The sequence below is a fragment of the Moschus berezovskii genome, chromosome 9 (assembly GCF_049115385.1).
Source record: "Moschus berezovskii isolate FMDL1 chromosome 9, NW_MosBer_1.0, whole genome shotgun sequence".
In the NCBI taxonomy this organism is placed as follows: domain Eukaryota; kingdom Metazoa; phylum Chordata; class Mammalia; order Artiodactyla; family Moschidae; genus Moschus; species Moschus berezovskii.
Genome location: NC_142468.1, coordinates 76,123,838 through 76,151,748, shown reverse-complemented (window position 1 = coordinate 76,151,748; position 27,911 = coordinate 76,123,838). Strand labels below are relative to the sequence as shown.

Sequence of the window (27,911 nt, the reverse complement as noted above, 5' to 3'; positions counted from 1 at the left end):
TCTCGTCCTCTGTTGCCCACTTCTCCTCCTATCCACAATCTTTCACATCATCAGGGTCTTTCCAGTGAATTGGCTCTTTGAATCAGGTGGTCAAAGTATTGGAGTTTCAGCTTCAGCATTGGTCCTTCCAATGAATATAGTGGAATAAAATATCTGAGAGTAGATGCACAAAAAGGGAGGGAAGGGTGGCTTCATGTTGCCTGCATTCTTCAGGCTGGCATCGCCCAGTGCCAAGAAGGAAACTCAACTAGAAAGAGTTTCTTTTGCCAGTTAGTGAGAGTAGGGTGTATGATTGGTTTCCAGAGCCTTCTGGGACAATGCATGAACAACCAGCTTTGGTTTCACCCCACCCAGAGACTGGCAAAGCTGAGATGCCCAGAGACAGCTAGGAACATGAAAGAAGGGCAGGGGTGACCAGTATCAGCCACACAGTAGGAGATTCTGTGTTTCCCAGTGACCAGCTTGCTGAGGATTCAGCAGCTTTTGCCACTGAAGAAACCAAATGCCAGCACAGCCGCCACAAAATCCAGATTTCACAGGATTCTGTCCCATGGGTTTGTGTGTTCACAGATGCCCAGCAACCTGACTCTCTCCTGTTTCTCCCCAGCAACAGCCAGAACCCCACATCTGTAGCAGCAGCCAACCCCAGCCTCTGTGATTATGCAAGTATGGGACCCCATCTAGACTCCTTCAGCTGCAGGATCAGCCGTTCCAGCGGTGCACCTGCACACCGCCAGCCCAGCTCCTCTTCTGGGCCTTCGCAGCTGTACATGTGCCCAGGTGAGACCCAGCAGGGCCTCCCCACGTGCCACTGTACCCACAGCTGGCTCTGGTCTTTGAGGCTGGCCCCGCCCTTGCCACTCCATGTGTGTCTGCGGCTGGTCCCTGCAAGTGTGTGTACCACTGGCTCTGGCCGCCACCACCACTGCCTGCCCTGCCTGGTCCCTAGCTGCTAGACTGAAGCACTGCTTAGGGCCCCGACAGCCCTTTCAGTCACGGAAGACCCCAGGCAGCACTGGCCAAGAACCGCGCAATCGTCAATATTGTTGACCCCAGGGGTCCGAGTCAACAAGACATGTTCTGTCTGGACCTAAAGTTGCCTTACATTCCTGTACCAGAAGAGCCCATCTGAAGGTGAAGGTCTTTCTTTACCAAAGTTAGTCCATAGAGTCTGGAAGAGGTGACTGCATCCTCAAATGCACAATACCTATGCAAGGCTACGGGGCTCATGAAGAACAAGAGAAACATGCTCCACAAAAAGAACACAGCAAACGCTTAGTAACGGAAACTAAACAAACAGCAATGCATGAATTGCCCGACAAAGAATTTTAAATAGTTATTATAAAGATGCTTAGAGAGCTACAAGAGAATCCAGATAAACAACTTGATGATATAGAGAAAACAGGAACAAAAATATAAGTTCAATAAAGTGATAGAACAAACCATAGAACCAAACATTAAAAAGAACAGAAAATAAATATTAGGGCCGAAGAATATAATGACTAAATGGAAAAATTAGAGAGCTTCTTTGGGACCAAGCAGAGGAATCAGCGGACTCAGAGACAAGTGACTGGAAATTACCCAGTAGCCAGAGCAAACAGAAAAAAAGAATGAAAGAGAATGAAGACAGTCGACAGGGTTTAAGGACACCATTAAGAGAAACAATTTCCCTATCACTGCAGTCCAGGAGAAAAGAGCAAGAAAGAAGCAGAAAGCCTCTTTTAAAGATATAATGGCTGAGAATTGCCCAAACCTGAGGAGATATTTGGACATCCAAGTTTATAAAGCTAATAAGTCACCCTCAGATTTCAATCCCAAACCATCTTCTTTAAAACACATTATAATAAAATTGCCTAAAATCAGAGACAAAGAGAATTTGGATTCCTATCTTACACAAAAGTTTATCACAAAAGTTGACTAGAAATAGATTAAAGACTTAAACGTAAGACTAGAAACTAAAATTCCTAGAAGGAAACACAGTGGGTAAGCTCCTTGATAGGGTTTTGGCAATGATTTTTCTGGATATATGACACCAAAAGTAAATATCAACAAGTGGGACAAATTAAGCTAATGAGTTTTTGCGTAGCAAAAGAAACAATCAACAATATGAGAAAGCAACTTACAGAATGCAATAAAATATTTGCAAATCATATATCTAATAAGGAGTTAATATCCAAAATATATAAGAAACTCAAAAACTCAACAACAAAAACAAATGATCTGATTTAAAATGGGCGAAGGACCCAAACAGATATTTTCTGAAGACATACAAGTGGCCAACAAATACATGAAGAGATGCTTAACATCACTCACCATCAAGGAAATGCAAGTCAAAACCACAAGGACATATTACCTCACACCCATCAGAATGATTATTAAAAAGAAAAAAACAAGGGATAAAAAATGTTGGCGAGGATAAGGAGAAAAGGGAACTCTTGTTGTTGGTGGGAATATACATTGTGCAGCCACTATGGAAAAAGTGTTGAGTTTCCTCAAAATCACAGACAGAACCACCAAATGATCCACTTCTGGATAGATAGCCAAAGGAAACAAAATCAGTATCTTCAAGAGGTGTCTGCATCCTTATGTTGACTGCGGCATTACTCACAATAGCCAACACATAGAAAAAAATAGTCTAAGTGTCCAGAGATAGATGGATAGAGAAAATGTGGTATATACAGACATAAGGAGACACACAGAGAGTAACACTATTCAGCTATGAAAGAAGGAAATCCTGCCATGTGTAGCAGCACGGATGGACCTTGAGGCTATAATGCTAAGTGAAATAAGTTCGAGAAAAACAAGTATTATATGAGCTCACTTATATATTGAGCTCATAATAATTGAACTCACAGAAAGTGAGAATAGATTTATGGTTACTACATGTTGGGGGAAGTGAGGGAAATGGAAGGTGTTGGCCAAAGGGTACAAACTTTCAGTTAAAGATGAGTAAGTTTGGGGGAATCGAATGTACAGCATGGTGACCATAGCTAACAACGCTGTATTGCATACTTGAGTTACTATGACAGTACAGCTTAAATGTTCTCACCGTAACAACAAATGGTAACTATGCAAGGCGAAGCAGGCATTTACTTGATTTTGATAAACATATCAAATCATCACACTATACATCTTAAACTTACACAACATTATATGTCAGTTATATCTCAATAAAGATAGAAAAACGCAGTATATCCCAAGATTTCCCAAACTTATTTGACTCCAAACCCCTTGTTAACATGTACAGCTATTCGTATCCTTTATCAAAACGTCTCGCGGAACACCAGTTTGCGAAACACTACAAGAGGAACCATGTTATCTTTTCAATTTTTCCATCAGCCGGGAGGAAAATAACTGGATAGTAGGTGGAGTGACATGGAGAGCCTCTCTGTTTTTGGGAGAGGATAAGTTTCGTAAGGTTAACACGGACTGATGCCCAATGTCATGAGAAGCAGTGGGAGAAGACCCTTTATGGTCCATGGCCGTAAGGTGCATAGCACTATGGCCAAGGGAGCCTGGGTCAGACCCTATCCTTCCATTGCCCCAGTTGGCTGCACAGTTTGGGGGCACAGAGGCAAAGGAGATGGGAGGTTTGGGGAGAGCTGCTGTTGGTCCCAGTCCATCAGCCTCCCTCTAGACGGCTGGAGTTCAGAAGATAGTGAGGTCTGGACTAGCTGTATTTATGGGACATGGAGTAGTGAAGTCTCAACCCAAAGGAGCAGAGGAGACAAGCAGCCAGCTGAAGCTGGGTGGAGAGAACTCCTCACCGCCTGAAAAAGAGCAAGATCCTGCCCCTGTGAAGCCTGTCCTGCAGTAGAGGCAGGAAAGACCCCTGCACTGCGCACAGGGTCCTGCTGCGAACGGGCGGCCCTGGGGAGGCTGGCAGAACTCAGTCTTCAGCCATTTCCTTACCTTTGTTCAGGGAAGGCAGTTTCAAGGGGATGCTGATGATTCCAACCAAGTCCTCGGTGGGAACCAGGGAGCGCAGGATGGACCTGATCCGGATGGCTTCTCCCTTCCCTGTCTGGATAAGCTGCAAAGTAGGATTGGAGAGTAAGATAAATGAGGTTCCCATATGCCCAGTCCACCCCACCTTCAAACCTTGGGCAGTAGAATGACTCTCCTTGTGGGGGGATGGGATGGGTACACTTCTACGTCTTCCTAATTGTTGTAGACATGGGTGGCCACAGAAAAAAAGAAGTGCATTCTCTTGATTTTCTAGAAGAGGTACTTCTGAGGGAATAACTCTGGCCGGGGAGGGCAAGTGGATTCCTTTGCTGTGACAGCAACAGTTGTGTAGTCTCAGCAGTGAAGGCAGCCTGTTGTTGACTCTCAGAGTGACTGCAGTCCTGGGAGCTCTTGGTGGCCACGATAAGTGTGGTGACAATGTGGCCACGAATCCAGACCCTGGAATTCTGCTAAATGCAGACATGACTTAGGTGTTTTGCTTTCCTAAACAAGTTTGATTAATGCTGGGACTAGGGCAACAAGAAGGGTATAAGACAATGTCAGAGAGAACTTCAGCATCTCAAGGGAGTTATTTGGGGAAGGATAACCTGATTCTTACGGCCACAGTGGGCATGTACACAGCCACAACCTCCTGGATGTGGGGGTAGCAGGCACGCTTCTGGGCACAGGCTCTTAGCTGGCAATGGAAGTGTCATGAGCTCAGGACAGCCTACCCTGGAGGTAGCTGGGTGACATGCTGGGACACAGTGCTAGCAGGATCAGAGAGAGGGGAACACCTATGTGTCACCCTAGCTGTGAGCACAGGGGCATCTGTGAATGATAACTGCATCACCCCTTCCCCTTACTCCCACAGGAAGGGCCATGAGAGAAGAATGTGTATGTGTCTCTGAGGCTGACTCTCAGGGACAGTAAGCAAGGAAACTCTCTCCCAGGTGGGGCTCTGAGGGTTTAGCTATCCCATGTGGCCAGTCTTCCTGGGACTAGGTAAACTGTGTAACCTGCTTTGTGAAGAGATGACAGGTGATCAAGGGAACTGACACCCCGCCCCCCCAAGACAGAAGGACACTGGAGAATTTCCCTAGGTCCCTTTCATTTTCCTTTATTTAACAGCACAGAAATGGAACGATGGGTCTATGTGGGTAAGGTGCTAATTCCACAGTAGGAACTAGAAACTATTACAAGTTAAGAATTCTGATCAGCCTCCCCTTTGAAGATTTAGATTTTCTTTTCTATACAGTAATTTTTGAGAGAAGGAAATGGCAACCCACTCCAGTATTCTTGCCTAGAAAATCTTACGGACAGAGGAGCCTGACAGGCTACAGTTTGTGGGGTCACCAAGAGTCGGACATGACTGAGAGACTGAGCACACAGTACTTTTACCCTAGATTCTTCCATACTGGAACAGTTCCCCTAAACACTTGTAGATGGATTTCCAAACAGGCTACATTGTTAAGTAGGTAATACATACAGGAAGAAAGATAAGAGTGAATGCTTTAATGCAGTGTCTTTCAAACTGTAGTCATGACCAACTACTGGGTTGTAAAATCAGTTAGCGGATTGTCACCAGCATTAAAAAACATGAAATAGAATAGAAAATATTAGAGTGCGTTATCCATAGTAAGGATAAGTTTTGTTTCTGGAATGTATGTGTACTAGGTTGCAATGTAAATGGTACTAAGTTGGTCAACAAGTTTGTTCAGAAAAACTTGTTACAGAAAGACCCAAATGATCTTGTTAGTCAATCCAAAATTTCTTACTATGATCAAAATAATTTTTTTGGTCAAAAAATCGAAAGCCACTGCTTAAATCAATGCTATCTTTTCATTAGCATTAAATACAACACACCCACTGTTATCTTGGCAGTGACCAAATATATAACATCATCAATACCAGAAACCATAGTTTATACCACCCCAGTCTGCATTGCAAGTACTTTTAGGAGACACTGGCATAAACCAAATCCAGTGAACACTGTGGAGAAGGCCTCTGAGCCCCGAATGAACAAACAGTTCTGTTAAAGAGTTACCGAGTATTTTTTAAATATAGAAGCTAAGTCTTCTGTTTTCCTACAAGAGGCAATTATTTTCTCTCTCACTTACTAATGTGAGACTTTATGAGAAATAAGGCCACTAGTGTCTCCACCCGCAGCAGAAATGGAAAAGGGAAGGTGAAAACACAACTTTGAAAGCACAAATTCAGTTTGAAACTGAATGTTTGAGAAGACATCTCATAAAAATAGAATCACCTTTTCCAGTATGTCTGCAAAGCTTACTGCTAGGAAATAATCAAACGTGAATCGTGACTACCTTCCTGATGCCTAACACCCATCAAGAAAAGATTTTCCATGTGGAATGTCCTGACAGAGACAATCACGAAGTCAAGTTGGTCATATTGTGACCAGGCTGAGGTGCAAGGAAATGTAATTTTTGGAAGCTTCTGAAGCAAGAATACGTAGCAGATATGCCCTACCAGGGTCACAGAAATCACACAACACAGAGATTTTCCCAGGAGTCATTCCTTAGAAAGCTGTAGAATCACGTACCACAGGGAGAAACTACTTTTGATTTTGGCTAGAAGGAACAGAGAGAAAGGCACATTCACACATGCCAGGGACAGAGAAGAAATGACCTTCATGAAATCTACCGTGTTCCTGATTCAAGTCCCTCAAAGCTGCTCTCATCACTTACGTGCATCTCAGGAGCACAGCGGCCCAGCAGGTCTATAAGAGCCGAATAAAATGACATGATTGCGTTCCCCATGTGCACAATCTCTTCTTCATCTTCATCGTCCTCAGTGCTGCTGAGATAGAAGCAACACAAGGAGCTGTAAGGAAGTCACGCAGGTGGCACCATGTTCTAGACACGATACGGAAATGCTTTCTCTGCTCACCCTGGGCATCATGTATCCTTTCCACTGGACTCTTTCTCTCCCTCCAAATGTCAATGAGGTGGTTTAACTCAGCAAGCTCAAATGACCCAAATATATTCCCATGAACTTAACTGACACGAGTGGATCATGCAGACGACACACACTAATGGAGCAGCACCGTGACCCCCCAAATGTCTACCAACCATTCCATCCATTTTCCCACTAGGCAGACATGGAAAGCACATTGGACAGGAGTCAGGAAGGCCAAGTTCAGGCCCTGGCTCTGATACTAAGAAGCTATATGACTCTGGGCCTCAGTTTTTCTCACGTTACATGAGGAAGTTGGGACAGCTTATGTTTTGGGTTCCAACTCTATCAGATCACCTACCAGAAATGACGACCAGAAAACAAAACAAAAAAAGAACAAAAGAAAAAAAAAAGCCCCTGGCTAGAGTTAAATCCCAAGCTCTGCTGAGTTATATCCCTTCTCTAGATTCTGGGATCTAATCTAGAGGCTGGCATAAAAGGGAAATGGTCACAAGACTTAGTGAAAGGAAGGTCACAAGGCTGATAATGTACTAACTACATCTCTAACTGTTAAATTCCAAGATTAGTAGCGTTGTGATTTTTCACATTCTGCAGCTTTCTTTTTACCTCAAGAATCAAATCAGACACTTTCAGAAGAGGAAGTGGAGGTTGCTCCTTGTTTTTAAGAGCATGAGCGGTATGCGGTGAAACACTGGGGTTCAAAATGCTGACGGGGACGGGCTGGAGTTAGACAGTAACTGGAACCCTGTTGGTCCAGACCTCTTAGCCTAGATACAGTTTCCTCTGGTGGGGATGCCATAGGGAGGTATGGGGGTGTGGTGTGGTGGGGGCTGAGCTTGCCGACTTCTCGATCTGCCAACTGACCTGATTGGAGCAGGGGAAATGGAAGGCAGGGAAGATATGACTGATCATGAGGCTTACTGGGAGAGTCGAGATAACAAGCTTGACAAAATGATCTAAGCTGTTTGAGCAACAGCTGTAAAGAGCCTGTGCTTCTTCTACCAGGGAAAGGTTATTGACACTTCCTTTATCATTCGTGTACTGAGAATATTGGGGAGCTCACCAACCATACGGAGGCGGGAAGGCAATTCTATTCACTTACACTTCCCTCTTGTAGCCCTGTGAGGGGAGGTCGAGGGCTGGGTTCTCAGAGATCTTAATGGCACCTTGCATGGCCGCCAACAGACCGTTTCCTCCTTCACCCCGCAGGGCGGGGCCGAAGCACTCAGGGCGTCTGATGAGAAGCTTGACCACGACACTAGCATTTTCTTCCACACTTTCACCTAAGGGAAAGAGGCATTATTACCATCTCACTGGAGAGGACAATCTCAGAACTGATTTCATTTTTTTGGCCATGGCATGTGACTTACAGGACCTTAGTTTCCCAACCAGGAATTGAACCTGTGTTCCCTGCAGTGAAAGCGTGGAGTTCTAATCACTGGACTGCTGATGAAGTTGCCCAGAATTGATTTCTAATTGGCAAGGCTGGAAGAACAGTTTTGATTTAGCTTGTCACATACTCTTAAGATTAGTAGGTAATACTGATGCAGAGAAAGCTTTGATAAATTAGGTCAGAATCTATTTATCTAAATATTACATTTAACCAGTATTAGAACAGTCTTGCTTCTCAGTTCAGGATTTTATGCTGTTCACATTATTTCACTATATTGAGATCCTCAGAGGGCAAGAAATATACAACTGCATCTACCATGGACTACTGATTAATTCCCAAGTGACTTAGAGAATAAAGGACCTTTATGTCTTTATTAACTCCCGTGGGGGGCTTAATAGGTATTTCCTTGCTTCCTTGAGATGAGGTAATAGGGTAACTCAAGCTGGTGTGTTTCAGTTAGCATCTGGAGAGGTGACATGCCTCAGCTGTTCTCTCTGGGGTATGTCTCTTTTGGGAATGAAAGTGTTAGTTGCTCAGTTGTGTCTGACTCTTTGCAACCCCATGGCCTGTAGCTTGCCAGGTTCCTCTGTATCATGGGATTTCCAGGCAAGAATACTGGAGTGGGTTGCCATTTCCTTCTTCAGGGGATCTTCCCAACCCAGGGATCCAACTCGAGTCTCCCGCATTGCAGGCAGATTCTTAACTGTCTGGGCCACCAGGGAAACTCTCGGGGATGGACCTCAGGGCATTTCTGAAATCACTTATCTGGGTAACAATCTCCTTGGTAAAGTTGTCTTGGTTATTCTTAGAATTGTTCTGTGGGGAGCTAAAGATTGGATGACTATATTTGCTGGTATTTCTTTTTGGAAGAAACCACAGGTAAATAAGACAGGGCATCACTTCCCAAAGACGTGATTAAGCAGTGAACTGTCACATGTGGACAGGGATCGCCAGTGCTTCTCAGAGTCAGTTTTACAATCAAACGTAGTTTTACAGCTTGTTCAAACCATTTCACGGGACACACTGTCTCAGGGTCTCATGCAAAATCTTGAGTCTGAGAATTCACCTCTGAGCCAAACCTCAAAGACAAGGCTTTTTGACACTGTGTACCGGATGAAATCTGAAGAAAAATATTTTTTTAAAATTATTAGATATTATTGGAGGATTCAGTTCTATAATGAGGTTGCATCTTGATATACTGTTGTATTAATTATTTATCCTTGCATTAAAAATTATCTTCAATCTTAGCAGGCTAAGAGTATTATCTCATAGTTTTTGTAGTTCAGGAATTTGGGAGTGACTAAGCCCTGGCTCAGGATCTCCCTTGAGGCTGCAGTAAAAACGTCAGCCTGGACTGGACGTGGAGCATAAGCTTCCGTGTTTACTAACATGGCTGTGAGCAGGAGGCCTCAGTTCCTCACCATGAGACCTCTTCATAGGGCTGCTCACGACATGCCAGCTGGCTGCCCACAGAGCAAAGGATCCAAGAGAGAGCGTCAGGGAGAAGTTGCAATACCTTTTACAACCTTGTCACATGCTGTCACTTCTGCTATATCCTATTCATGAGAAATGGTTCACTGAATCTAGTTCACACTCGAAGTCAGAAGAAGTAGGCTCTGTCTTTTGGAGGGAGGTACAAGGAAGAATTTATAGATATATTTTAAAACTATCACAAGAGTTTAAGTTCTGTGTAATGAACATTTTTATGAATCAACTTAAAGTGGCCATTAGAATGGGAACCCATAAAACCTGGCTTCTCCTCCACATTTTTAGCAAATCCCTGTGTGAGTAGGCACACTGCACCAGCTCTCCTATTGAGAGACTTGTGCCTCTTCTAGTTTTAGGGTGAGTCTATTAGTCTTATCCACGTGCAGAGATTTCTTCCATCATGTCCACAGCATTAGAAGGGCTGAGCTTGCTTCCAAATACTTGAAATTAGCTTGTGCCCACTCAAACTCACATGTGAACACACTGCTGTGTCTCACAGCCCTGGACAGTCTACCAGTATTCCTGGTCTAAGCGTGGCCTGCTAACATCCTCTCTTATTACTTGACCTTCTATACCACAGGTAAAATTCAAGATTGTTAAGTATACACCAACATAAGTTTTAGAACCATGTAATTAGATTCAGAACAGAATTTCATTAAACTGAATTTATGCAGCCCATCAGCACGCACTCACTATTGTATAGCTTAATCCTTCAAGAAGAGACTAAATTTTTTTTGTAAAGAAGTTTTTCTTCAAGTTTCATCTAATATAGTATCAAAACAGAATTTGTTTTTAACTAAGCCAGAATCCATGTGAAGAACATTCTCAGGAGGCGCTAAAAGGGTAAAATAGTCACAATAATGATATGGTAGAAAGAATCAGGAAGGAAAGGAACCCAAGGGGAGGTTGACACTGTACTGTTTACAGAGGAGCTCGGATAAAGAAGTGATGCTAGTTCTAAGGACATGTTTCCCATGAGGTGAACCTGGCATTTACACATGATAGAGTTTATTCACAGAGGGATACTTAAAGAAAAGCACCAGGAGAATCAATATATTTGAAAGCAAGTATTTTTAGTTACAGATGTAACCCACAGTTGACTACTTTCAAATATTGTTGGTCCTCAACACCTATCAGGGAGCACATATATCTACACTCCCAGTTGTCATTTCCTATTACAAGAAAAATGAAGCTAAAACTTTGACATTTTAACTGTCAAAAACAGAGGAAAAAACTCGACCCTATTAGTTAAGCTTATTTAAACACTGTGCTCAGGTTCTTTCAGTTCTCAGAATGGAAACACTTACGGGTCAACCCTTGTCTTAACCGGTATGCTGAAATTAACTCTGATCTTTCCAAAGTGATCAGTGTCATGAAGTTTGATGGAACGTGGACCACAATGCCCAAAAGGATTTGAAGAATTAAGACTGTGAGTTATGTATTGAGTTTGCTATTGAAATTCATTTGCCAAGGTAGCCTTATTTTATCTGAATCTTATGTTTTTAGTTCAGTTGCTCAGTCATGTCCGACTCCTTGCGACCCCATCGACTGCAGCACACCAGGCTTCCCTGTCCATCACCAACTCCCGGAGCCTACCCAAACTCATGTCCATTGAGTCAGTGATGCCATCCAACCATCTCATACTCTGTTGTCCTCTTCTCCTCCTGCCTTCAATCTTTCCCAGGATCAGGATCTTTTCAAATGAGTCAGCTCTTCGCATCAGGTGGTCAAAGTATTGGAGTTTCAGCTTCAACATCAGTCCTTCCAATGAACACCCAGGACTGATCTCCTTTAGGATGGACTTGTTGGATCTCCTTGCAGTCCAAGGGACTCTCAAGAGTCTTCTCCAACGCCACATTTCAAAAGCATCAATTCTTCGGTGCTCAGCTTTCTTAATAGACCAACTCTAAATCCATACATGACTACTGGAAAAACCATAGCTTTGAATAGACAGACCTTTGTTGGCAAAGTAAAGTCTCTGCTTCTTAATATGCTGTCTAGGTTGGTCATAACTTTTCTTCCAAGGAGCAAGCGTCTTTTAATTTCACAGCTTCAGTCACCATCTGCAGTGATTTTGGAACCCCCTCAAATAAAGTCTGTCACTTTTTCCATTATTTCCTCATCTATTTGCCATAAAGTGATGGGACCAGATGCCAGATCTAAGCTAATTAGGTTGGCTTGTACAATGGACCCAGGAAGCTATAGCTTGATCACTGGATATTGTTCATCCATGGGGGATGCATAGAGCACTCTGCAAAAGGAAGGAACTGAAGTACAACCATTGATGCTAATTGGAGAGGGGACCAAGGAAAAGGATTTCTGAAGGTTTTTCAAGGTAGAAAGGTTGGTCTGATTAGAAGAGAAGAGAACAGTCTCTTCTAATTACCTGTAGCTCAGTGAGCTGGGCTGCCAACCAAATTCCCAAGGGGGAAGGGGAATACTGATCTTGAGGGCATTTTTCAAGGGAGAGAGAGATCTGAGGTAAACTAGTTTTGCCCAAGGGCTTACAACAGTGTTTTTGCTGGAGTTCCAAATGAATAATGAGCTTAATAACTGTGCATGTTCACAGAGCTTCTCTTCAAAGTCTCAACACTGCCTTCATATTACTACCTTGTTTTCAATGTTCTTTAGAAGTTAGATGGAAATGGAATGATTCTCCCCACTTTAATCCTAAGCAGTCATTTTCATCACAGGAATGATGAATAAGAATGTAATGACTGCCCAGTGCTTTTCTTACTGTTTGTATTCTAACCACAATCCCTATTTTAAGTTCTTTTGCTTGGAATGCTCTCTTCCCTCCCATTCCTTTGACATAAAACCTTGACCTATGCAACTCCATTTTGCCCTTGACGACCAGCTTAAACTTGAAAGTTCCAGAGGGTCTAATCCTCTCAAACACCCCATCTTCTTTCTTAAAGCATTGTACACATGTGTAATTAATGAATGTTTTGGTATCTGTATTTTTCATACTGGACTGTGTATTTAATGAGAACACGGTCCATGTTTGAATTATCTAACCCTGTATGCTCAAGCCTCTTGTTAATATCACTTAGAGGCTTGAAAGGATCAAATGGAATGCTGAGGGTGATTATCCATCACTGCATTACCAAAGCAATTTTCAGCCGTTGTTTGGAAGAACTGAGGCTGTCCATTTCCCAGGATTATAAATTTGACAACAAGAACAAAATCTTAGACATTTTAATCTTAACCATCCCCAGTCATCAATACCAATCACAATGAAGAATGGTTATTACATTTTTTCTGACTCTAAAAACATGAATACAGAACCAGTTGATTCTTTTAAGCATCTGTACCCATGCCCTTCAAAGCTAACATGCTAAATTTGTATTCTGGATCCTAAAAGACCTTTTTTTTCACCATTATTGAGATATAAATATCATACCCTAAAAGGTTTCTGGCTCCCAGCTCAATGGCTTTCAGTATGCTCTCCCCTGACTACTCTGTTAAACTAAGTCCATTTCATTCTTCAGGATGTTGTTCAACATCTGCTTTCTTCCCCAGGCATTCCTATATTCCGAGATTCCAATAAGCACCATCATTTTTGGTCTGTCAACAGCCACATGTGTCACTATGTAGGTGGGTGAGGCTGAGTTTTTTAGTATGTGTATAATGGTTTTGATCATTTACTTCGGTTTGCTCTGTTCGCTGCTTTGACTCTGAATGACTTCAGGGTGGAACTTCCAGTGCTTGTCTCCTGTCACCTCTCACAGCCCCTCGTGTACTCTTCACATGTCACGTGATGGATGCCCGAGTTATGATCAAGCTGCCTAGAAACAGGTTCAGTCAAGCTGTGCACACTGTGCTCTTCAGATAAGTTTGCAGCCTGAGGAAAATACACTAAGCACTCCAAGGACTCTAAGGAAGCACAGATTTACTTTCCCCCTTCTTTTTCTTCTTTTTTTTGGACTGTGCCACACGGTCTGTGGGATCTTAGTTTCCTGACCAAGGACTGCACCTGGACCCTCAACAATGAAGGCACCGAGTCCCAACCTGGGCTGCCAGGGAATTCCTAACTTTTCCCTTCCTCTTGTGGATCTGTAAGGAATCTTTTTCTACTTGGTATTTACCTTGCTGCTGCTGCTGCTGCTAAGTCGCTTCGGTCATGTCTGACTCTGTGAGACCCCATAGACAGCAGCCCACCAGGCTCCCCCGTCCCTGGGATTCGCCAGGCAAGAACACTGGAGTGGGTTGCCATTTCCTTCTCCAATGCATGAAAGTGAAAAGTGAAAGTGAAGTCGCTCAGTGGTGTCCCGACTCTTAGCAACCCTGTTGCCTGCAGCCCACCAGGCTCCTCCATCCATGGGTTTTTCTAGGCAAGAGTACTGGAGTGGGGTGCCATTGCCTTCTCTGGTATCTACCTTAGGAAGGGATTAATCACACACCCAGACACATCTGTGTCTAGACAGGCTATAAAGTCTGCAACTGCTGGGCTAGTAGGAACTTCTCAACTTTAGTCCTCCTAGAATTAAACACAACCCAAGGTTTCCCAGCAAGCTAATAAAAATAAAGTGGAGAAAATTATATGCTTTAAGAAGTTCTCTTAAAGACAAATCTTGTTTAAGAAGATTTAACACCAACATTAAGAGAAACTAGTAAAATAATGTTAGAAAAGAATTTTCTAATTCTATTATTTTGATATAGCAAGAGCTTTTGATTTGGCTTAAAAAAATTTTTTTTTTAAAAACAAACACTAGCACCAAAGAGAAATTAAACAATTCCAAAATTTTTGATCAACTCAAAGGAGAAAATGCTGTTTCTCCTTGTTCACTAGGGAGACAGTGTTTTCAAGGCAATGCTATATAATGGTTTGAGTAAAGTTTGGCCTCTGGAGCCAAACTGTTCTGGTTCAAATCCTCACAAAAGTCTACTGCTGTGCGATTCTGGCAAAGGTACTTATTAATGGCTCTAAGCATCAAGGTGTTTATCCATAAAATGATGGTGATAAGTATATCTAACTCACTGGATTGTTCTATAAAATGAATAAGTTTGTACATATGAATCCCTCTCTCTTCTACGTTCTCCACTGGACAGTCTGTTCTTACCATTTCAACTGCGGGTGACCAGCAAGTCCACTTGGTCCCAATCTGTTGCTTGATTGATCTCTATTCTATAGCCTCAATTTGGGGTGGGGGTCACACACTGCAAAACCATTCCCCAAACTACACAATCATGACTTTTCATCTCAAACCACTTTGTCCTGCTGATCATCCTTATTTCTTTTCTCCCTACCCTTAAATCTCTAAGCTCTAAAGTGACCTGTTTTTTTCCCTTATGTCAACATACCCAGGACCCAGCCATTATAATCCTCACCACCAGTGAGTCCTATAAATTCTGTCTCTATTATTTATTTCAAATGGATCTGCTCTATCCCATTCCCATCACCGCCATTACAATTCAGAAACTCATTATCCTAACCTGGGCACAGAAGTTCCCAGTGGTTGGCAGTCTTTCTTCTGGTGAAAAGGTTTCCCAGTTCTCTGCACACTGAATCAAGACTAAACTCTTCAGCTTGGCATTGAAATTCTCCCCATCAGAGCTGCCTACCTACCTTGTACACCTTGTCTCTTAGCACTGTCATCCGTGCATCTATCCTCCAAGACCAGCTGATCAATTTCCTGAGCACATGTGCTTTAACCCTCAGGCTACTGCTCAACTGGCTCCTCTCCTGCATCTCAGCATCTGGAAATCCGACCCTTCAAAGCTCATCTCTAATATTACCTCCCCAAGAGGCCTTTTCTGATCTCAACAGGATGTGAGTGTCCCCTCCTGAAACCCGCTAGCACTCTGTCCCCACCTTACTCCAATCCTTATTATAGTGACCTCTGTCCATCTGTTCCCCTTACTAGACTGTCAATTCTTTCAAAGTAGAAGTCAATAATCTTTGCTAAAACCAAATGTGACCTTCACATGATAAGAGACACCATAAAGGTTAAAGTGCAGATATCTTCCTACTGATGGTCTGATAGATTTGCAGGAGTTTATTGCATTATGAAATTGTACTGCAGAGTATATTAAAAAGGCATAATATAATCTGAAAGCAAAGAGGGTGGACCGAACACATTGATTCAGAGTTTAGTTGAATATGGTTGTACCACATAAGCAAAAGCAAGTGTTGGAATTCGGCCATCCAGGTAAGAAAACAGCCAGTGGATTCCTCAACCTTCATAACCCAAGTAGACAGCCCCACTAACTGACTCATAAAACCCTTGATCTTCCTGTGAAGTTGGCCAAGATGAATAAATGGGTCTTTCCTGGATCTGGTATGTGTCATACAGTCTGTTTATAGAATTTGATGGCCTTTATGAATCTTTAAAATCTACACAAAATCCCCTTTATTACCACAATAACTCTGCATTAATTCAGGATATGCAATCATCTGGACTACAAGTAAGACAGGCTATCAGAGGATACTCTGAAACTGGCCTCAGAGGAAGAAAATGGGATTTTAGCAATGCTGATGGTGAACAGATAGTAGGTATGGAACATGCAGAGGGAAGCAGAAAACCCAAATCCCTGAAAACTTGGCTGGACGAGTCCTAGGGGGACAAAAGACAAACATCTCAAGGTCTGTGACCAAGTCAAGAAAGGGAAAAAACCAGGACACTGGAAACCATTCAAATATTAAGAACAGAGTGCATCATGATGTAGGAGAATAAGCAGGGGGTTGGGGAGGAGACAAGAAGAGCAGACGGCAAGATAATGATCACGTGACACCAACACATTTTTCAGGTGAATTCTCAGAACAATCGACATGACTACTCATTAGCTGAAATCCCTCTCTGCAATCACTTAACTAGCCCAGCTAGGTTTGTTAGCCAGAAACGCCAAAATGGGAAAAGGGAGAAAGATTGTAACTATAATGTAAATACAAGTAAGCTAGTATTAATATCATAACAAAATTTTGGAGACAAGGTACCGTTTTTAGAAACTACTCATTTTATGCAATATTCAGCATATTAAACTAGTGGAAATGCAGAATTTGTGTCAACTTGGAATTCACTATAAATGAGAGTTGGTTTGTATTAAGAAGAAGAATATTTAGGGTTTCTATAGCAATTCTTTTTTTTTTTTTTTCCCTACTGGGAGTTTAGTTACCTTTAACAGTTATCAGCTCTTCCATGTTTTTATTCATTCATCCACCCATCCATCCAACCATTCATCCATACATCCAAACCTCTAAGACTCTAGAGACACACTTGCATTTAATTCTGGGAAACAAATGAGATTAAGATATTAACAAGCACCCTCTTTTAGATGAAGACGTATGAAGAGGTGACAAGCCCAGGCCGATGTAGTGAGCTCCTTGTAGGCTCTGGTCCTAGCGTCCAGGACTCTCTCCACTGGATTCCACTCTTGATCCTTGTCTAGCCTGATTGTCCCAGAGGTTTTTCTATCAGCTGCCACCTACTACACAATCTATCGTGTTTATGGATAGGAAGCAGTGCAAAGAATTTCCTTTCCTTAGTACGCACTGCGATTGTGCCATCCTAGGTCTGAAAGGCTTGGAAAACTGAGACTCACTGTTCACGAAGACGGCAAACCTCAGGAAGGACAAGTAGCGCTCCCCTTCAATGGGGTTCCAGCCGACATCAGGGTATCCTTTGGCTAGAAGCATGGGGCAGCTCTGTAGGCCACAGCCTGCCAAGTAGGTCACCACCTGCCAAGAACAAAAGTTAAGTGCCCAGTTTTTTTTTGTTAATGTAAGTTTTTTATATAGCTGGTAAGGCATGCACAATTCTGGGAAATGAAGGGCTTTCATTTCTCTAGAAGCTGGAGACAGCACACTACTTTCCAAGTAAATAATTTAGCAGATTTGAAATTGGAAACTTTTACTCATTTTTGTTTCCAAGCAATTGCCAAGACTGATGATCACTGCTATGTAGATATAAGCCATATGCTATGATTTCCCAGTTCTGGCAAGAGGGACACGCCATTTAAAAGTTCTGGCAAGAGGGACATGGCATTTAAATAGAGGCCTAACTAAGGTGCCACGGGGGAGACAATGGTGGATGCAGGCTGGCCCTGTTCATTTGACCATGGAATTTCAAAGCCAAAATGTTCAGTCATTGGTTGACTGGGTGGGCCCTCCTTCTCCTCTACAGACTTCCCTGGGTTCCCTCTCTCCCCTCTCCCTGCCTCCTGGTCCACCTTCCAAGCGAGACTCAGGGTCCCTAATGAGCACTTATCATGTGAACAGGTGGCTGAGGGTGGCTGCTGAGCACAGCATCCTGGGGCACTGTCTTATCGTGAGAGAATCATTACCTAATTTTAAATATAGGTGTCAGTCATCATATCACCTAAATGAAAACTGAGATATTTATTGCCATTTAAATGGATGAATAGCCAAGCCTGACTAAACTCTGTCCCCTCAGAGGCAGAGGCCAGGAATGCCCAGGGCATTCACAGAACAGCAATCACATAACTCGCTGCTGGGTGCACAGCTCCTGAGTTCGTGTGTGTATGGGGTGGGGTGGGGTTTGTCTTGTTTCTGTTCCAATCACTTCTTCTTACTAAAACCAGGACATGTTCCAGAACATAAAAAACTGTCATGTTTCTCCGCTGCTTGCAGCCCTCGAGTGGTTTCTGTAGCTCGAGGCTCTATAGTGAGGTCCCATAACATCACAGGTAACAGCACGGCCTCTACAGCCCAGTGCTTTTGACCTTGGCTCTGACACTCAAACCCAATGACTCTGAGGATGTTACCTAATCTCTCTATGCCTCAGTTTCCTCTCCTATAACTGGGGCAATGATAAAGAGGCTTGTCCTGAGGATCACATGACTTAACTCTGAGTGGGGCCTGGCACACAGTGATTCCGCAGGTGTATGGAGCTCTGCTATTAGCAGTGAAGGGAGCATAGGGCCCACTCATTTCTCTTTCTCCTCCCTTCTCAGCACTCCCTGCAAGCTTCAGTGCTCTGGTCACAGCCAGCTTTCTGAAGTCCAAGTGCACCACGCTCTCTTCTCTGAAATTCAAACATTCCTGGCACATGCTTGTCTTGAATGTGGCTGAGCAGCTTCTGCCCACCCTTGGGGTCACCTCTTTGCTGAGGGCCCTTCCTGATCCCCTTATTGGGGTCAGATGCCCGCTCCTAGCTGCTCCCAAACCCACCACACAGTGGACAGCCCTTTCCTTGTCCCCCTCCTTCTGACTAGACGACTCCTTTCCAAACTGAGAAAGTGCATTGTCAGTCTCATCAGCTGTGCAGTCAAGGAAACAGTCTGAAGACAGGATAGGAAGAAGGTGAAGGTGTCTCTGGAGCTGGCAAGTCCCGTCCACAGGAGACGGTATGGTCCTAACTATCACACGGCTCCCAGGACTCACATCCCACCACACGATCCTCACACGCTAAAGAGGTTATGATGGAGGCTCAGCCTTTGGTCTGCTTTTCCTTGGCTTGGCTGTGCTATAGGCAGGGGAGAGCAAGCATAGCGCCTCCCCAAGGCCAGTTACCTTCTCGAGGTCTGGCTCCTCTAAGCCCAGCGCCAACTCATTGTTGTCCATCACGGAGGAAGCAGCCACATCCAGCGGGGTGGATCCTCTCATCGAGGGGGAAGCTGAAGAAGAAGGAGAGACGGGGAGAGAAAGGAGAAACAGGCCACCTGATGCTGAGCTGAGGTTGCAGTGCACAGTAATGGCCAGGAGAGGTCAGCAAACACAAGACCTGGACACATCGCTGTCCTCAAAGGGGGGCTGCCCGCCCAACTCAAGAGCAGCTTTGTTTTCTATCCTTTCTCCCCACACTCATTACTGACCGTGACTATAGCTTAAGTTAGAAAATCAGTTCATAGGAGCAACTTGGATCACATATTTTCAAGTGCTTTTCTAACATAGAAGTTCTTGGGCCCTCGTTTGGTGATCATTCAAGTCTCAGATGTCACTTGATAACCAAGCTCACATAACTTGTCATTTCTGGGGTCACCACCTAGAATTTAAAAATAACCTCAACCAGATTAACTCTTAGAATTATATCAGGTCACCAACATTGTCTTTCATTTCCCTTTGTTTGGTTCTTAGGCTAAAATTAAGAAAAACTTTAGGTGGCATTTTATAAAAAGGTCTAAGCTTGTTGTTGCTTAATCCCTAAGTCGTGTCCAACTCTTTATGCAATCCCATGAGGTTGCATTTGATAAACAGGAAACCTGAGATTTCAGATATCACATGCACATAATGTATTCGTGTCATCCACAAATTCATTTAGTTTACATACAAAACAGTCAGTAAGGCAAGTGCACGCATTGGTTTTCTAGCGGTGGTGTTGGATTTACACTGTTTGTCCATAGTTGCTCCTGGCCTGTCTGCCTTGCAGCTATGAAAGCACTGGCTGGTTAGCTGATGGGACAGGCATGTAGCCTACAGCCAGCGTGCCAAGAAGGGATTGGATCCGTGACCTTGGTCTTATTAGCAGTGCTCCCTGGTCAGCTGAATGGGCTGGGAGGTGCTGGATCTCCAGACTACATCCATAATCTCAGGTAGCATTTCATGAACCCTGGGTTCCCAGAGAGAGGAGGCAAAGCTGTGTAACTATAAACTGTGTGCCTAAGCCAAAACAAATCCGTCATCATTACTGTCACCACAGCTGGTTGGCAGTGACTTCTCTCCTTAGGTTGGAGAGCAGAGACATGGTATTATTATTATCTCACATGTTTTGAGATCAGGCAGGATTCCTTCTTCTATTTAAAAATACCATAGCACACATGTGACTTCTTTCCTTTTACTGCCTAAGTGACCAGCAGGGGAAGGGTAACCCCTGAGCCAACTGCAGAAGTTGTAACATGACCTACCTAGGCCAACACTGCTGTTCTCCAACAGGTAACTTAGATGCTCAAACATGGCCTTCTGATTTTGTCGGCTGATTCGACAGAAATAGCACAGGAAGCGACAACAGCTAGCAACCATCTTTGGAAAGGCAATCTGTAGGGAGAAGTAGAAAGTGTCACGGGGAAGAATCTATCACGAAGCCTTTCTGAAAAGGCTGACTTCAAAGAGTCTTAGGTTGGAGACTTGCAAGCTGTGAACAGTTGGGAAAAATAATTTTTCCTTGCTTCCAGTTGTTTCCAAGACTTTTTCATAGAAACGACACAGAATAGACACCTAAGAGGAGGCTTCTAAAAATATCGAGAGCTAATTATAGCTCCTGAAGTAACTTTCTTTCAAAAAAAATAGATGTCAAGCCAGAATTCTAGTCCTCCTCAGATGTCATGTGAAACCGTTCAACCCTACATCAGACCACTGTTTCTGAGTAGGAAGGGAGGGGACAGAAAGGGAGATGGGTGATCACAGAAAATAAGACGTAGCGCTGTATCAAACCTGAGTCTTCTGGGGAAAGATCGGCCTCTACTGCTGTAGAAGCCTCAACAGCACTACCCTCTCAGGCTGTGAGCCTTCCCCAGTTACCTCTGTCCCTGATCACTGATCTCCTATGTGCTGCTAGAGCATTCATAACATGATTCTTACAGTTTAGCACCAAAGTGCCAACTTCTATTACCATCAAAAGTGGTTGGCTTCTCTGCTTAACAAAGTAATTAGCATCTCCAGGGTCTGGCCGCATCCTCTGTTTGATCAATCATGCTCAATAAATGGTGTCAGTGTTAACCTTGACTCGGGATCCAAGAAAGCTCTTGATTTCCACTTCTAGAATCATGGAACGTGCTCTAGGAAGCAAGATTCTAAAAGTTAGTCTGTGTGTTTGCTGAGGCACACAGATGCTTGTTCAGAGGCCTTCTGGGAAGAGTCTACTTTCCTGACATCAGAAGGAAGCAATGAGGAGCCAGGTGAATGGGGCTCCCGTGTTCTTCCTTCACAACCCTCTCCTGTCAATATTCGTAGCACTGCTTTCCTAGGACCAGGTGCTCCAGAATTTCCAATATTTAAAAACATACCCTATCTGTTGCCTTAGAACCTCTCTGACTCTGAGGAGGACCTGGACAAGGTGCAATACCTGCCCAGGTGGGCCCTACTGGCACTCCCTGTCCCTTGGCAGCAGGAGCTCCCGGGCCCCTTATGGCAGGGCTGGCTAGGAAATCGACATCGTCAGGAGCTTGGCTCGGACAGGAAACACATACACTCCGGTGAGAACAGTGCCAGGATCGTTACTAAAATCCTGTTCTCCTTTAGAACTGCCTTCTGACACAGCACCAAACACACCAGGCTCCTAACTGCAACCTGGAGGAATTCCATCTTGGGAGGAGCAGGACTGCAGAAGAGGATGGGAAGGAGACTGAGCAGCCCAGTGGAAAGAGTGAGAAGAACTCTTACTCTGACTGGGTCCCATCTCCTTTCTCCTTCTCGGCTTTGTGCTTATCCCTGTGCCCTCCCTGGGAAGAATCACTAGGCAGTGGGCACCAACCACATGCCTGTGAAGAGGTCACTTCATATGACCCTGTCCAGGGGTCAAGTTCAAGTTAAATTCTCCTTGGAGCATTACCTGAGACTTTTCTGCACCCAGCACGTTCACCATCACCTCCATGACCGTCTCATGCATGCCGAGGACTCTCATGAGGTTGGGGTGCTGGTAAAACACCTTGTTGTTCATTATGTCTCTAGGGTAATTGGAGAGAGAAGTCAGCACTTGCTTATTTCAATGCTACAAGAACTCAGGTTTGAGAATACACAAATGCACATGCATACACATTCGGGGTGAACTAACGTATGAGTTTGATCCCTGAGTTGGGAAGATCCTCTAGAGAAGGGAATGGCTACCCCCTCCAGTATTTTTGGCTGGAAAATTCCATAGAGAGAGGAGTCGAGGAGTCTGGCAGGCTACAATCCATAGGGTCACAAAGAGTCGGACACGATTGAGGGACTAAAATTTTCACTTCTCATGTACATGCCATCTGCTGGAAAGACGGTCAGAAGGTACTAGGTTGGTGGAATATATGTGGAGGGCCGTTTTTAGCTGATAGGAATATCTTACGCTCATTCATTTCTACTTTTTTTTCTTTTGAATATTTCCTTCTAATGACGTCAAGTAGCTGCCCCTCGGTTTGTTTTGCTTGTGATAGTTTTAAGACAGCCCAAACCTCTGAATTTCTCTTCCTCTGTGTATTAAGGGTCTTCTATTTTTTGTTCTCTTGTCCTTATATCTATGTCTCTATCCAAATGGTAGGCAGGGTTGTATCCTTTTCTTAAGGCACTTGTGTATTAGGTACCAATGATATTTTTGGACAGTAGCGCTCAATAAAATGATCAAAATGAAACATAAAAAGAAGTCTGTTTTTAAGTCATTCAACATAAATTCACATAATAAAGCTGCAGGCAAATCAAAGTACAGAGGCAGCCTGTGACCTGGCTGTGTGATTCCTTGCAGTGGTTACTCTCAGTCCATATGCCTTTCTCCAGAGGGCTGCAGCTGAAAGGAGACACCACTAGGTTTCAGCGGAGCTATGTCTACCGCCAGGGCTGGGAGAAAGGCTAATTCTGCAGCTGTTTCCTCTTTCCATAAAAGTCTCTTCACCTCCATTGTAAGATTCCTGTTTGGAAATGAATTTAGGGAATGCATGTATCCCCTCGTCCTGCCTCACTGCCAGCATCCCTGTTCTGGGTCTCAGTGATGCTCCTTTACTTTGCTGGTTTGAGGGTAGGATGATGATTCCAGCAGCAGGAAGACTATGGTTCTAGTGCTTGATTCATTCTGGTAAAACTGTGGGTTAGTCAGTGAATTTTGGGGGGCTTTAGGTTTCTCATCTGCAATATGTTACCTAATTAAAGGAAATCTTTTTGATATCTTCCGTGGTGGCTTAGAGGGTAAAGTGTCTGCCTGCAACGCAGGGTTTGATCCATGGGTTGGGAAGGTCCACTGGAGAAGGAAATAGCAACCCACTCCAGTACTCTTGCCTGGAAAATCCCACAGACGGAGAAGCCTGGTAGGCTACATTCCATGGGGTCACAAAGAGTTGGACACGACTAACTGACCACACACGTTTGTTTTGATATCTAAAATGCGATCTTTCTTGTGGTATACATATACAATGGAATACTACCCAGCCATAAAAAAGAATGAAATCTTGCCACTTGCAGCAACATGAATGGACTTGGAGGGCATTTTGCTAAGTGAGATAAGACAGATAAAGACAAATACTGTACGATATCACTTATAAGTGAAATCTAAAAAATACAAGAAACTAGTGAATATAACAAAACAGAAGCAGACTCACAGATATAGACAGCAGACTAGTGGTTACCAGTGGGGAGGAGAGCATGGGGCAATACAGGGTTAGGGGAATGGGAGGTACAAACTGTTGGGTGTAAATAGGTTCAAGCATATCTTGTATAACACAGGGAATATAACCAATATTCTGTAATAACTGTAAAAGGAAAGTAACCTTTAACATTGTTGAAAAATAAAAAAATTAAATTATGAAAACAAAAGCAAATAAATACAATTCAATCTTTCTAGTGATGTGGCGTCTAAGAAAGATCGATAAGCTATTGTCATGAGGAAACACATTTTGAAGAACTGATGACAATGACTCTACTCCCAAGAAAAGGGAGGGAAAGGGCTATAATTATTCAAAGGGAAGTCTCAGATTTCCAGTCAAAACCTTAGTTGCTCAAAAAGTTTCTCTCTTGTTGGGTTGAACACATTGTCCCTTCCTTTGAATTTTTTCATTGCTTCCCTGGGACTATTTTTATCAGATTCAAACTAAATATCTGCTTTTTTCCAAGATTCCTTCCTACTTCTTCTGGCCATGGTCCTTCACCCCAAGTAGCCCACTGTCTGGTCTCTGAGGTTATTGAAGGGGACTGATTTAATGAGCATATACTCCCAAAAGGAGTGAAATCAGGATGGGGAACCCAGAGGTTTTTATGTGACTTGATTTCAGAACTGCCCCCTCTGCAAGCTTGCCCTTGATGGGAATGACCCACCCCAGCCCGTTGATCATGAGTAGCTCCTCCTCCTTGCCCATCCTGACGCTGAGCAGGCAGCGAATTTGGCCCAGGGCGGCCAGCAGGCTGATGGTGTCGCTCACGGAGGCCTGGCTGATGGTGTAGGTCTTGCGCAGCGCCTGCAGCAGCTCCCCGATGCTGTCGTATTGCCGCCGCAGGAGGTTGAACATCATCCGGACCAGCTCTGCGTCCTGGATCTGGTCCTCCTGGGCCCAGCGGATCATGGTCTGTGAGATGAGCTCCTTCAGGGTTGCTGCAAGGACAAGGGGAAGCACCAGTACTTGGCTGCGGCTCAGGAGCACTGCACACCCTGTCACTTTGCTCAGTGATAACATCCATCAGCTGCGTAGGGTTAAAAAATTCTCAAAGGCGGATTATGGCACACAGAGAAGTAGAACGCATACCCAAAGGCAGGTGCGTGAGCCATACTATAATTAAAGGGTATCTTCAATCTGAACTGAGAAGGCTAAACGTTCTATTTGGATTAAATGGCATTCAGTGATGCTTGAATGATGCTGGACATAGAAGACAAAATAAGATGCCTTCTTGCCATCAGGGTGCTCACAACTTGGTTCACATTTTCATTTTGACTTAAAAGCTACATTTTATCCTTATTTTGTAATACAATGCAATACACACTAAGATGTGGTTGTGTATAAGTTCCACAGGATAGAGGGGGGAGTGATTCTGGATGAAAACATGACACTGGGCACTGCCTCTTAGGAGTAAAGCACTGTTAAGTGCTAGGATTTCTCTACCATAAATACTATCCTCCAAGTATTCTAAAGATACTATCTACCAGGAACTGAGTAAGCCATACCACCGATTCAAGAACTCTAAAATATAATTGAGATGACACAAACATAAAAATACATTAGGGGATGGAGAGAAGTAGACTGAGAACGTTCTATTAGATCCAAAGACTTTGCAACCAGACATCTGACCATCACCCGCTGAACTGATTGTGTTGTCCTGGATCTTTGGCAGGAGTCAGCTGACACTGTCAGACGCTTCACAAGCATCAAGGGAGAAACCAGGATGAGTGAATTCAGAACTTGTCTGGGCTCATGCTGGTTGCACAGAAACACCACTGGCTGCACAAGTAAAGGAAAGATGGCTCAAGTGGGAACCAAACCAGCACTGGGACCTTCACAGGTTGAACTGAATGGCCCCTGAGAAGTGCTGATGGGCATTGGTGTGGGAAGATGACCAAAAGGGTGAGGCAGATCTGAGCAGGAGGACAGTGCATTAGGGGATCCTGCCAGAATGTCTGGGAGGCTCTGCTCACCCTCCCCCATGTCATACACATTTCCAGAAGATGCTATAACACAGGTGAGAAACACTGCTCGTATAATTGCATCCAAGTCCAGCTCTGCCTGGCACATTCCTGCAAGGTATGGATGGCACCAAGACCCTTAATTCAGACCGGTGATAAAGGCAGAGCTCAGGCGATGATGAGGGTTACGCAGTCCTTCAGTGAAAGGACTGGGAATAAACTCAGATAGGTGCTTTCAGTAGCCTGTGCCCTGTCTTAAATAGTTTTCTACCTCTGTGACACTAAATACGGCAGATGTCTACATATGATAATGGCTCATCATAAGGATATGAAAATTGAACTTTGTTACCAACGCTCCAGAAGAGATCTAGATGTAAAGGATTAATTCAACTTACTTCTGTGTCTATCAACCCTAGGGGTGTTTTAGGTTTAGACAGGAGACATAAGCTAAAAACCTTAAAAAAAAAAAAAAAAGATACCCAAGGCAGAGAGAAGCACAGTTAAAAGATGTTCCTAAGAGATCTCACTAGGCAGGGATTGCTGACTAACATTTGTTAGGTTAGATAATATCTGAACTTTCTGGGGGAGAAGTTCTTTACCGTCTAAGCCTGGTCTCCTCTCAGGAACTTGTTTCCTCAGCAGTCAAATGTAAAAGTTTCTGTTTCTCCTACTTAACAGTCACACTAATGAATAAAAGCAGGACAAAACCATAGATGTTCTTGTATGCAACATAAGCTTCAGTTCAGTCGCTCAGTCGTGTCTGACTCTTTGCGACCCCATGAATCACAGCACGCCAGGCCTCCCTGTCCATCACCAATTCCCGGAGTTCACTCAAACTCATGTCCATCGAGTCGGTGATGCCATCCAGCCATCTCATTCTCTGTCGTCCCCTTCTCCTCCCGCCCCCAATCCTTCCCAGCATCAGAGTCTTTTCCAGTGAGTCAACTCGTCCCAGTCCTATATGTACAGTTTCCTCTTAAGCCTGACTTTGGACTGAAAGAATTGCAGTTTTCAATACTTACAACCAAATTCTTTGCAGAGATAATACACATGACCACAGTCCCTGCCACACACGAAAAGCAACCAGAAGTATTAATCAGCTCAAGGACCATCCTCTTTTCAACAGGGAATTATACAGAGTCACAATGAAATCATGTAAATATTCCCTTAACCTGTCTTTCAGATTAATTCATGATTTGGGTGAGCTCTTAGCCACACACGGACTATCAATCCAAATCAACATTTATAGCCTAGAGAATGGTTCATTTCAGCACAACACCTCATGAAAGGGCAAATGGGAAAGGAAATAGCTTCTTTTTTTTTTTTTGGAAAGGGCAAGCTTTTATTTTTGTATAGTTGATTTACAATATTGTGTTAATGTCTGTTGTGTAGCAAAGTGATTCAGTTATGTATATGTGTGTGTATATATATATATATTATACACACAGTCTTTAAAAATTTTTTCATTTCCATTGTAGTTTATCACAGAATATTGAATACAGTTTCCTGTGCTATACAGGGGACCTTGTTATCCAGTATGTATGTAATAGGTTTGGATCTGCTAATCCCAAACTCCCAATCCTTCTTCCCCAACCCTTCCCCCTTGACAACCACAAGTCTGTTCCCTATATCTGTGAGTCCATTTCTGGGAAACAGCTCTTTAGCCTGAAAGGGCAGAACAGGAAATGCCCCATGGGTTCTTTGTCCAGGTCAGCCTTTAATGTATATGTGAGGCAATGGGATAAACAATTATCTATGTGTGACCAAGCTAATGCTCAGTTAAAAAATTGTGACCCCCCACGCTCCTGACAGAAAAAGCACCTCATCATTGTATATTGACAGGCAGATGTAATTCAGTAGAAGGCACAACATGTAAGACCATTCTTGTTGGACAAGGTTTCAGACTGTGAGACCAAGGTTCAGAAAGTGAGAGAAAGTATAATTATGAGAAGAAAACAAAC

General features: G+C 43.6%; 1 protein-coding gene across 3 annotated transcripts in view; it reads right to left on the bottom strand.

Moving 5' to 3' along the window:
- The window catches only part of RYR3 (ryanodine receptor 3), a 569,645-nt gene that overhangs the window by 131,299 nt on the left and 410,435 nt on the right, over positions 1 to 27,911 (bottom strand). For 2 of the 3 annotated variants that reach the window (XM_088839832.1, XM_088839834.1), the window contains exons 39-46: positions 24,654 to 24,927; positions 22,213 to 22,327; positions 20,570 to 20,699; positions 19,239 to 19,342; positions 17,309 to 17,444; positions 7,988 to 8,168; positions 6,657 to 6,768; positions 3,913 to 4,033 (exon numbers count right to left, since the gene is read on the bottom strand). In XM_088839832.1, coding sequence (XP_088695958.1) covers positions 3,913 to 4,033; positions 6,657 to 6,768; positions 7,988 to 8,168; positions 17,309 to 17,444; positions 19,239 to 19,342; positions 20,570 to 20,699; positions 22,213 to 22,327; positions 24,654 to 24,927 — 1,173 coding nt within the window. The remainder of the gene's footprint in view (positions 1 to 3,912; positions 4,034 to 6,656; positions 6,769 to 7,987; positions 8,169 to 17,308; positions 17,445 to 19,238; positions 19,343 to 20,569; positions 20,700 to 22,212; positions 22,328 to 24,653; positions 24,928 to 27,911) is intronic. The other variant, XM_088839833.1, reaches the window with a different exon arrangement.